Consider the following 13,069-nt stretch of genomic DNA (forward strand, 5'->3'; position numbering starts at 1 on the left):
GCATAAAGGGTTTCATATAAATCTCAAAAATTTCTCTTGAAAATACACAAAAGAGTATTTTCTGTAGAAACTCTATATTAGCTTTTTCTTTATGGGCTAAGGAATATTTATATTCACTCATCTCCTAATTTATGCACTTTTCCAGCAAGATAATACATTCTATTCAGAACTTTTTAAAAGTAAACACAGTTTTATCAAACTCTATGAGAAAATTCTAAAAGAAAAAAAGGTTTTATGTTTGCAAAGAAAATAGAGAAAGGAAAAAGAGATCAAAGAGGAAATGAAATGTATGAAGGAATAAAATATATGAGTGATTTGATGGGAACCAGAAAATAAGCAGGGATCTTAAATAATTGGTGTGAGGACAAGAAAGATAGTATACAGTTTATTTTTCTCAATTCTCTGTTCAATATAAGCAGCTTCACAATACAGAAAGAATATGGACTCTGGAACTAGAAGACTAAGTTTCAAACTTTAGTACACCACTGCCTAGTTGCATAATCAGTAATGCCAGGTTTCATGCAGACTACAAACAAATTAATGTGAAAAAAAGTTATGCAAAGCTACAGATGAATTACAGTTGCTACTACGATTAACACATTCATGATGGGGCTGTAACTCGTTTGTCTTGCTGTTGGGCAGCTTGAACCACCAGTAGTACATGCATGACTGTCCCATGGGGCAGCTTTTCATTTATGTTATTAGTAAAAATACCAGTAAAAGTGATTAGATCCATTTGTGCCACCAGCAGTTCAAACCAGCGGGAATGTGTTAATGCAGCTGTACTTCCATCAAGATCTGCAGTGCTGATGAGGTTTCTCAAAACCAAGGTTTTCTAATTTTCAACAGCAGAATTCAGTTCAGCTCTCATTTCCTTTAAAAGCTCTGATGAGCTAGGAAATAGGTCACAAATAATTGCATTGACAGTGATAATCAAGTTTGTGAATGATCTATTAAAAATATAATTTAAAGTGCTCTAGGAGAGCACAGAGGAAGAAAAAGTAAAATCAGCAGTGTGTTTGGGTTTGGGATGCTAGAAAAAGACTAGCCACATCCTGACAACTTTTGCTAGAGATCACCTTCTAATCAATGTCTCATTATAACTCTTGAAGCTCAATAGTATACTACATACCCATAAACTCCAAGAATTTCACAGTAGAAAGTACCTCTCATGTAATACATTTAGAAAGTCAGGGAACTGAGAACTAATGAGTCTGTACATGCTGTCAAAGATGACACTGTAGCAGAAACAAGCACAGAACATAGCTCTTTCGGTGGCTCCCACCAGGCCTCTAACCCAAGAGAGCAGCTGACTTTTCATTGCAGACTAAAGAAGTGGTGCACTTGAATTTTGCTACAAACCATCACTTATTAGGAGATTTCAATTACTACTTCTTCATCACTCAATAAAACATATACTTTGTTATAGTGGGCTAGTAATGTAATAAACTTCTACCTTAAACCCATCCACAGTTGATAACCTAACTGCAGATTCTGCAAATGAGTTCCCCCACCCCACTCTTCAAGCTAATAAATTAAAAATAAACAGCTGGTACTTATTCTCTTACTCTCAGAAGTAATTACAACTTATCTGCTGTGTACTTTTATGTGTTACTCTACCTACTTTTTATGTGCTACAGAATATACTTTTAAAAGAATATACAGCTGGGGATTTTAGCTCAATGGTTCCGCCAACTGCCTTGCAAGTGCAAGGTCCCAATTTAAACCCCCAGTACTAAAAAAGTAAATAAAATAAAATTTAATTTTAAAAAATAAAATATATAAATCACCAAAACATTAGGTATAAAAATGTCAAAATCAATGGAACATTATCATATGCCTATTAATATCAATATTAGGTTTTCTAACAAAAATCCATGGTGTCACTAAAGGATATCCTTTCTTTATCTAATTATACTAATTTAGTTTAGTTAATTGCACCAATTGTCAAAGTTTTTCCAAAAGGAAACTGGATTTAAATATTTTACCTACTAATATTTAACTTTTTATTTGGCTGTGAAATAAGTTATTTCCCTAACAATAAAACCTTCACTTAAAAAATTCAAACATGATCATTATTTTTACAAGCATTTATTTTCCTATCAAAATTTCAGATACATAATGAACTGGTTTCCATTTTATATTTTTATGAAACTCAGATATGAAGTACTAAAGAGTTGTCAATATAATACTATTGACTATTGTGTTAAGAATAATAGAAACAAAACAGAAAATATCAAAATTAATCTACAACTTCACACACTATTTGAAACATGAAGTTGCAAGCACTTTTTTTATAATTTATAGTCTTATCCAATTTTACTACATTTTCCTAATCAAAACTAGTGGATTCTCTAAAAGAATAAAACCTCCCTGGCATAATAAGGTATATATAATATGCATGCAGTGTACCAAAGGCCATTCTCTTAAAAGTTTGTTAAAATATAGGAAGACTATGATATGAAAAAAAATTATCTTTCAAGTATATTAGAGCTCTTAAAATTAGCGTTTTGTATGGGAGATACAAAACACAATTAGCTGACATACTTGGTGTTTTTGACAAAACAACACCTATTAGAATAAACACTATAAAATTTATACATAAAATAAATTCTGGGACTGATGTTTTCTATTATTTACATAGTAAAAATATGATTGAGAATTCAGAATGTAGGGACTCAGGAGAATGCCATATCTAGATCTTGCCAAACATTTGAAAATGATTAACATGCAGACATAAAAACAAGAATGTTGAAATAAAACTAATAGTGTAACAGTTAACACAAAAATTTAAATAATAATAATACAGTTTTAAGATAATTAAAAATACTTGTAGTTTTATCTTTGTGTAATCTGCCAGGATACCATCAAGATCTATAAGAGTTAACATGTAAGCTCGATTTAACAGCAGGTAAGTCCTTGTTAATATTTACATTACTTTACCAGACAGGTAGTGGGACTACTAAAAAAGTTGGGTTATGGGAAACCTATGAGGCTTAGGCTTAAAGTAAGGTTAGGCTTAAAGCTTTTCCTTGCCTTTGACCAAACAAGTGAACCATTCTAAGTGTGTTATATGAAAACTACAATAAGATTATGCATTAAACTTATTGAACACTATGTTCCAATACCCCATTCACTGCCTGAATGAAGAAATCAAATACCTAAATCTTCTTATAAATAAATCTAGTAATAATAAAAATCAGTGTTAGTGATGAACATATTAAAGCAGTATAATTATGGCAAACCAAAAGCATACAAAACATTTCTGAAGCCACCATAAAAACATATGAATCCTCCTGGGAAATAAATTGACATAATTATTTGTATTCTCAAGCTTTAATGGCTAAAAAATATTAGACAAACTTAATGAGCCACTTTAAGGAAAAAGTAAACGTGACTACCTATAATATATAAGACAAGGATGCATTTCTAGAGCATCTATTTTATACTTTGTAGCTGATAATACTGCTGCTGGTTAGTATATGTGTGGCTCTAAGTAAAACTGATAATTTGGCTAATGGTGTTACAAAGTCACATAAATATAAAAAAAAAAACTGTGGTTTCTCTAACATTCCTTTCCAGGCATTATTCCAAATCGAGGTACAGAACAAAATGATAGGAAAAATCAAATCAAAATCCTATAGTAGAATTTTGCCTTTTGAATCAAAAAGAAATTTTGTCAAGTATTATTGTTTTAATATCATGAATTGGAAAATCCTAACATAGGTATAAGAATAAAAAGTTCATTCTAGGAATAATACATATAGGCACATGGAAGACAAAAAAGTGAAGTTAGATTTTTTTTTTTTTTTTTAATTTGTGGGAACTAAAGGAGAGACCAGAAAGGAATGAGAATAGCAGAGGAGATAAAATGGACTGTGCTTACCAAAGTGGCCTAATTGAATGGTTACCAAACTATAATCATATTTTAACATGGTATATAAGCTTAAAACAAACTGGTTCAATAAAAAATTAAATAACTGACAGTAATAAATTCCTGGCTAGTAAAAGGCAAAACTTATCATCTATTTACACCAGAAAACTACAAAGTACTCCTAATAATATGTGAAACCAATACACAACCTTTCTTCTACTATATTTGGACTGTAGCAGCTATTATGACAGATTACACAAAATGACAGGATGCATAAAAGTGTTCTTTCACAACATATATTGAAAATCAATAATAATTATTCTATTAAAAAAGAATATGTGTTTTTGTGGTTCTGTCCCATGGGAAACCCAATAAAATCACTTGTTCATTAAGTCTGTAACACATGCTGAAGTAAATCTGCCGTAGACTCTGTAGGGCAGTTATTCAGTCATCACCATTGATGTGCCATATGCAAAGTTCAAAACCCGACAGAGTGAAGATTAATAGCAATGTCTTAAATAAGAAGGAGCTGCTTGATGAAGTTCCCTGGGAATGTAGGTCAGACTAATCCAAGATGGCATCAATTACTGAGAAGTTAGCAGAAACAGAAAATCAATTAAACTTGCAGATTATACCATATTGGGAAAATCCTGAATTACCACCACTTGAGGCATCTCAAATTAGATGGAATGAAATGCCAGCAAATATTACTAATGGTAGGGATCTTTTTTCAACAGAAACTGACGGGGGAAAAAAGTATGATTTAATGACAAAAATATTTTCCAACATTAACAAGCAATATTTATTTGCAATCATTTTTTATGTTAGATTATCATTTTATAAACAAGAAAATTTTTTAATTTTGTTGCTGTTGTGGTTTAAAGGACTTTATGGGAATTGATGAAGATTATATTCCTTTCACATCTCTCATACAAAAAGAAAAGGCTTGTAACAACCATATAAGCCAAGATTAAGGGGAATACATTTTTAAAAGAAAGAAATTAATGCAATAATTTAGAAACAAGTTCTTTCCATCAATTCAGTTCCATATCTAGTTAAATTATCAAACTGACAAAGGAGACAACTGTAAATTCATTATAATCTAGTATTTCCTAAAGCACAAGTTGTAACTGGATGAAATTTTCAGTCTACTACTGAAACAAATGAAGATTCATTCCAAATATTTTGGAATTTTTCCATTTTGATACAATCAAAACAGTTAAAAAGATGCTTTGTCTAGTTTTGTGTTATGGCAGATTTGAAATATTTAGGTATCAAGATATCTTATTAACAATTATAAGAATGCAAACAAGCAGTGAGTGGCCTATGGCCTCCAAGGAAGAATTAAGACTTAAAGACAAACAAGGACTGGATATGGAAAGAAGACAGTTACAGCAAAATCCTCAAACTAGGCCCTCTTCCATCTGGCACCCTGGGCAGAGCTTTGGCTTCTCAAAGGCTAATCTCTTATTGGTTAGGGTACCAGCAAAGCAAATGCTTTCTCTGCATAACTGAAGAGGTATTTATAAATAAACTTACTCAACAATGAGCAAGATAGGAAAATGAACAAGAGACCATGCAATAGCCTTGGCTGGTAACAATGAAGAGCTGTTTCCACCTCAGGTCTGAGGAGGCACAAGAAAGAATAATTACAGAAGAGAAGAGTGGGAGAGCCACCTGACAAAAGCTGTAGCTTTTCAAAAGCAGTCAAGCCAGAACAAGTAGGAGGGGAAGCATAAATACTTTCATCTCACTCCATTCTCACATTTTAAACCTTCTGTGGGCTTGCCAGGAACCTACTGATGGACTCCACACAGGTCAGCCTCCATGGACAAGAGTGGAGAAAATCAAAGGAGGCAAACAGAAGTTGCCCACTGCTGCCAAGGACCTTATGATGAATGGAAAGCCAACTGAAAGTGATTTATGAGAAACATCACAGGATGCATTTGCTGCAGCAAAGTAGTTATGGATGGCATTACCAGAAGAAAAGCACAAGTGGCAGTATGAAGTCGAAGATAAGATGTTGCTAAGAAATCCCAAGTCAATTAGGTGGATTACAGGCAATCAGTGAAGATATACATGCAGGATGGCAAAATAGTCCTAAGTGAATGGTGGCAGTTTATACAGACAGAAAGGAGAGCCACTGAAGGAAAGAGCAGTTAGATTCCTTCAACTGTCCAAATTTTGTTATTACTGTTTTGGGGTTTTGGGTTGGTTTTATTTTCTTTTTTGTGGTACTGAGGACTGAATCTAGGGCCACTGCACTGGGTTACATCCCCAACCCCCCCCCTTTTTTTTTATTCTTTTTATTTCCAGAGAGTCTTGCTAAATCACTAAGTTGCTCAGGCTGGGTTTGAAACTGTGTTCCTTCTGCCTCAGCCTCCCAGAATGCAGGGATTAGACATGTACCATCATCTATTATCCAGCTGCCCGAGAATTAAGAAGTCAACATATTGAACTAATCTCCAATTACCCCGAGTACCTCAAAAGTCATATCCCTTAAATCCTCTCTATTTTAAATAAAGACAAAGCCGGAGAAATACAACTTGATGAAACACAATTAACAGCAGCTGGATAACTGCTACAAAGTCCACACTACTTCACTGATGAGGGCTGTCTGAATGAAGCAGTAGCAAAAGAAATAGAGAGTAAAGAATACAAGTTCTTTGATAGACTCAGCTCTCCGTTAACTAAGAGGATTCAGTCATTTAACTCTTTCATAGCTCACCTTCTTCATCTATAAACTAAGGATAGCTACCAAAATGATTCTTTCTGTCTCCAATGCTCTTTTGGAACATTACTAGCACTTAATTTATCAGCTTTCCCATCCTCAAACTAAGCCAGCCAATGAGCATTCCTATCACCTTCATCCTCAACTCACCTCTTGCTCACAACTAAATCAAAAGCAGCCTCCCCAATAAATCCCCTTAAATCCAAACTCATCAGTGAGAACCATCACTACTTTTAAACAAGCCTGGGAGTGAACAGCCATCTATAATTTCCTTTACAATTATAACTCTGCAAATCATTTGGCAAATTCCCATGGACATAATTTTTTAATAAATTTTTAAGCTCACAAAAATATTGAGCAGAGTTTATTGTATAGAGCTTATGTATACCACTACCTCCCCTGAATCAGCACCCTGCACCAGAGTGGTATCTTTGTTAACAAGGAGTCTACACTAATACACATTATTATCCAGAGTCTGCAGTTTAGGGGCCGGGCATTTAGCTCAATGGTTCCACCGCCTGCCTCACAAGCTCAAGATCCCAAGTTCTATCCCCTGTACCAAAAAGACAAAACCAGAAACAGAGTCTGCAGTTTACATTAAGGTTCATAGTTGTTGCAAACCCTGTCTTTGAATAAATGTATACTGACATGTATCACCCATTATATCATCATACAAAACAGTATCTCAGCCCTAAGTAGCTTCTCAGCTCTCTATTCACGTCCTCCCTATTCCCTAATCACTGTAAACCACTGATCCTTTCACCACCTCCACAGCTCACCTCTTCCATAATGTCCCAGAGCTGAAATCAAACAGTATGTTGCCTTTTCAGATTAGCTTCTTTCAGTTTATAATGCATTCTGATTCCCTCTATGTTTTCTCCTGGCTTCATAGTTCATTTCTTTTCCACTGTTTAGATATACTCCAGGTTACCCATTTACTTATAGAAAATCATCTTTGCAACCGCTGAGTTTTGGCAATTATCAATAAAGCTATTATAAACATCACATGCATGTGTTTGTGTAGATATATGACTAGGCTAAATGCTAAGGCTATGTTTAAGAAACTGCCCAACTGTCTTCCAAAGTGGCCATACCACTTTGTGTGCCCTCCAGTAATAAGTAAGAGTTCTTGTTTCTCCACATCCTTGCCAACAACTGGTGTTGCCAAGAGTTTCCAACTTTACCATTACAATGGGTGTGTGCTGTAACCCCACTGCTTTCATGTGCAATTCACTAATAACACATGGTGCTGAGAATCTTTTAATATGTAATGTGCCATCTATATATCTCCTTCGGTGAAGTTTTATTAGTGTTGCCCATTTTCTAAATGGGCAAAATATTTCCTAACAATAAAGCTCCTCTTCTCTATACCAGTGACTAGGGATGATTGTTCAGGACACCATGGGAACACAGAAGGAAGGCAATGAAATTACATACAGGGAACCAAAAGTGACCTTGACTGCCAACAGATGAAGCCTGCTAAGGAGACTAAGCAAGCACAATTAGAGTTTAGAAGTTAAAATTAAAACTTGTTGACTGTCAAATTTTAAGAGTTCTTCATATCTTTTGGATAACAAACTTTAATCAGATGGATCTCTTGCAAACACATTCCCCCTTGAAATGCCTTGTCTTCTTATTGCCTTCACAGTGTCTTTTGCAGAGCACATGTTTTAAATCCTAACTTATCAATTATTTCCTTTGTGGCTTATATCTTTGAAGTTCTATCTAAAAGTTATTGCCATAACCAAAGCCACCTAGATTGTCTTCTCTGTCATCTTCCTTATCATTTTATTTTTTAATTTCTGAATGGCCAGCATGTGAATAAGGCAACATCCTCAAGCATCTTGAAGCACTGCTTAAGCAGCTCAATTCAACTTCTGAAACAGTGATTCTTATGAGTGAGAATAGAGAAAGCATTCCACAATGTGTTACTGTATAAGGGAATGTAGGCATTAAAGCCAGACTACCTAGGTCCAAATCCCAACTCTAACTATATGCCCTTGTGTCTGCCAAATGAGTAAAATATTTTAAATCCACTACACCTCACAGGACTAAATGCATAATTAAATGCCTTACTCCGCGAGAAGTACTTAACATGTTGTCACACTGTAAGTGCACAACTAATACTGGCATATATATTACTCAAGAAAATACTGATATAGTTTGAAAATTCAAATATCGTTGCTGTAAGTTATGCCTAAAATCATTTTTTTATTTTTATTTTTTGGCCTGTTTGTTTTTTTGGTACCGGGGATTGAACATGGGTCCTTGCAATTGTGAGGCAGGCGCCAGAACCACTGAGCTAAATCCCCAGCCCAAAAATCCTTTTTTTAAAAAAATGTCTACAGAAGATTAGGAGATAGTCTTACTCTCATATTCTATAATCATCACTAATAAGATTCAAAATTAATAAAAGCATATGGAGAAGAGCAAACATAGGGCAGCAGGAAAAGTAGAGAGTTACAAATTTCAGTGTGACAGTCTATGTGTTTGAAAAACAAATTTCTTTATTTAAAAACTAAAATCCGGGTATGGTGGTACATACCTGTGATCTCAGCACTGAAGAGGTTGGGGCAGGAGGATCACAAGTTTGAGGGCATTATGGGCTACATAGTGAGTTCAAGCCTAGCCTGAACAACACAGCAAGACCCTGTCACCCAAAATATTTTTTTAATTATTTTAAACAACTCAAATTTTAAGCCATTGAACTTAATATTTCAAAATTTGTTTTTATTTGTGCTAATCTAACAAAGGAAAAACAGGCAATAAATATTTACATTTAAAATACCCAAGTAGTTCACTTCTCAGTGCATTTATTACAATGTTTCAATGAGCAAATAATAAACGCATAATTCCATTTTCTAGTTTAACAAAAATTACACCTTGAAGATGTTTCAAAATTAAAAGTATTTTTCAAAAAGAAAACTGCAACTAATTACATGATATGAAAATGCACAAATAAAGTATTTCCTTAGTTTAAAACTAACTAAATTTTGTCTTCTGAGATTTAAAATAAACCCACTTTACAGAAAAACAAGATTTTTAAAAAACTAAGGTCTGATTCATTAATTAATTTGTAAGTCAAATGTATACTCTCTGGTCAATGCATGAATCCAAGATCAAATATATACATTTGCCTACCTCCCTTTCAACAATTACCTTTAATTGTCTCTTCTACAACTTCTACCACACGATCTATCTGTTGAACCTAGAAAAGAAAATAAATGGTTAGACAAGCAATTTACATGGAGGAGAAAAAGCTGTTTATGCTTTTACTTGAATCAATGTTATACATTTTCAAAACACATCAATGCAAGTTTCCTTTAATGCATTTGGAGATCTTTCTTAAAATCTTATACCAATCTTTTGTGTAATAATATGAAATTACCATCCTCTTTTCCTCCAGGGATAATTAGAGATATCATAATGCATTTAAATAAACTACTTGGGTTGTTTTAGGAAAGTCTATGAATGAAATGAAACATAACCTGATATCTAAATTTAAATTTAATTAAAATATAGCTCCTCACACAGAGGTTCAAGCAAAAGGGCCCAAAATGACAACCTAACAGGAAGACATGCTAGTACTAAAGAGATCTATCCCAAATTCTGTGTTGTTACTTTACTTTTTAAAACCTTTTCAATGAATTTTTACTACATGCTGAGTACTATACTCAGATCCATGGAATAAAATATCAATAATAAAGCTCATCTTCTCTATACCAGTGACTAGGGATGATTGCTCAGGATGCCATCAGAACACGGAGGGAGGGTAATGAAACCAGACACAGGGAACCAAAAGTGACTTTGAGTGCCAACAGGCAAAGCCCACTAAGGAGACTCAGTAAGCATGACTAGAGTTTAAAAGTTAAAATTAAAACAGAAATGTAAAGTTATGATCCAAGAAGCCAATGGAATAGTCAGGTAAGAATAAGTAAAAGCTGATCCCCTAAAAATCTCCAAATTATCGCTGTTTTATTGCAGGAGAAACAGCTGTGCCCCAAGAAAATTAAAGTAACCTATAATATACTCCTTTCTCTATTTCTACTGCATAGATAAAAATCACTTCTTATGATGAACAGACATGAAGATATTTCCTGTTGTTAAATATTTACATATAAGTATTTTCTATATGTGTGCGTGTACATATATATGTGGAATACACAATTGTCCCTTGATTTGTGTTCACATTCATTCATATAGATCTACTTCATTCATTTTACAGCCTTCCTAGTTTCTCACTGAATGGATACCCAAAAACACATTCATCTAAATCCTTAGGGTAAAAAGAATGTCATTCTATTACAGTAATGCTGTAATTAACTCTACAGCAATGAGAAAAACCCTATATAAAGAATGTATTAAAAATGCAATGGCAAGCCTCTTAAAAATATTCTTTTGGCCTCAGTGTCTTGTGCGAAAACAAGAAAAGACAACAGCACACTGGAACTCTGCCCAGGCTCTGAAGACTACGAGAATCTACCAGAGGCAAAAGGAAAGAGAAGAGAATGGCCAACAATATTACATGATGATACAGAGACAACAAGTAACACATAGACTAAAATGATATTTGTCTAGGGAGTCTACAAATTTAGGGCAAGTATGTTTAGTGGCAATAAATCATAAGAAAATAGAAACAGAGAATATAGACTACCTCCTTTTAAAAAAGTAAAGGAGAAAGAACTCCTGGTAGCCAGATGAAATTGAGTATGTATGTATCATAGTTAAAGTTACTTTACTGTACTTAACTACTTTTTTGGTCTTACAGTTTACATACTGAGGAGATTAAAACAGAAGAGAAAGAAGAGTTGAATATATGAGAACTAATTGATGGAGCAAGTTCTCTCAGAAAGTGGAAAGGGTAAGATTCCAGGGTGACAGGAGGGCCAAGTCTTCTGAAATGAGATGTTAGGGGGAAGGAAAGTATGATGGTGAATGCTAGTCCTCTTACAGATTCAGGGAGGATGCTGAGATGTTGCTCTCAGTTTTTCTCAATGAGGTAAAAAGCAAGCTCAATTGCTATGAGTGAGAAAGGATATGACAAAGCAAGAACAGAACAAATGTTCAAAAGTATTGGTTACAGAGAATAACAGTGACGACTAGGGACATGTAAAAACTGCCATACAGTACTGAGAAACCAGCTGAAATTGGAGCCCATAAATTTCTAATGATGAATCCCTATGCAGCTGAATTTATTCCAGGTCCAGCAGTGCTAGTAATGGACACAAACAGATCAATACATGGTTTGTTAATTCCATCATTCATTCATTCATCATTTATTAGGCATCTAAAGTATATGAGAATGATTCAATGGGCTAGAGAACAACACTGACTATAAGCAAATAGGAAAAAGGCTGACTATGTACTTTATGTAGGACGAAGCTTGTAGAAGTGGTAGAGTTAGAAAGGAGAAATAAAGAGACTGGGGAATGGGGAAGGGAGGGAGAAATGAGAGAAAAGATGACAAGAAAATAAAGAAGACAGGAGACTATAACCAGAATGCTGATATACAGGAATTTAATAATTTTGAAGAGTAGCAAGGTCCAGTATCTGGTAGCAGAAATGACTGCTGAAATAAAGATTACAACGACCACCATGAGAGTTAAGAAATAAGGAAATATGAGATTAAAGCATAGGTAAGATATCACATGTGGTTATCAAAGAGGGACAGAAGACAGATTAAAAGGAGTAATATATGAGCTCCATCAAATGGAGTCAGAAAACAAAAATGATTTTTCCTATGTACTTGGAGATATAAAAGCTCAAAGGGGGCACAGCCCCTTGTCTTGTAGCACATAAAGTGAGCAAGAAGCCATAATCCCAGAGAAAAGAACAACATGTAGCAAGGGCAGTCTGTTACAAAGCTGAGGGTCAGATGAAACTAAACTCATAGAAGGAAAACTCATAGACATGTAAATTCACATGGACCTTGGATTAAATGACAATTTCTTAAATACAACACCAAAGCTGAATAACGAAAAAACAGAAAAACAGACATCATCGAATTAAAAACTCTTCATACTTCAAAGGACACCACTGAGAAAGTAAGAATACAACACAGAAAATGAGCAAATACCTCTCCAAATCATACACATACTGTATCTCACATGGGACTTAGTTTATAATATATGCTGAACTCCCACAACTCAAGTGCAAAAAAAACACCAAAAACAGGCAAAGGATTTGAATATATAACTTCTGCAAGGAAAATACCCAAACAATCAATAAAATATGAAAAGATAGCCAATACTATTAACTAACCCAGAGATGCAAATCAAAACCACAATGGGAGAAAGAAGAATATACAGATCAGTTTGGGTTGCCGGGCGTGGTGGCACACAACTGTAATCCCAGCACTTGGGAGGCTGAGGCAGGAGGATCACTGCAAGTTGGAGACCAGCCTGGCCTACATAGTGAGTTCCAGGTCAGGCTCAACTATACAGTGAGACCCTGTCTCAAAAAAA

The 13,069-nt window shown here is 34.5% G+C and overlaps 1 protein-coding gene across 6 annotated transcripts in view; it reads right to left on the reverse strand.

Moving 5' to 3' along the window:
- The window catches only part of Cdkal1 (CDK5 regulatory subunit associated protein 1 like 1), a 607,184-nt gene that overhangs the window by 423,462 nt on the left and 170,653 nt on the right, over window positions 1-13,069 (reverse strand). For all 6 annotated transcript variants that reach the window (XM_010622937.2, XM_010622935.2, XM_010622936.3 and 3 more), the window contains exon 6: window positions 9,765-9,813. In XM_010622937.2, the coding sequence (XP_010621239.1) occupies window positions 9,765-9,813 (49 nt within the window). The remainder of the gene's footprint in view (window positions 1-9,764; window positions 9,814-13,069) is intronic.

This window comes from Fukomys damarensis, unplaced genomic scaffold (genome assembly GCF_012274545.1).
Source record: "Fukomys damarensis isolate Sample0158 unplaced genomic scaffold, DMR_v1.0_HiC HiC_scaffold_10, whole genome shotgun sequence".
Classification (NCBI taxonomy): domain Eukaryota; kingdom Metazoa; phylum Chordata; class Mammalia; order Rodentia; family Bathyergidae; genus Fukomys; species Fukomys damarensis.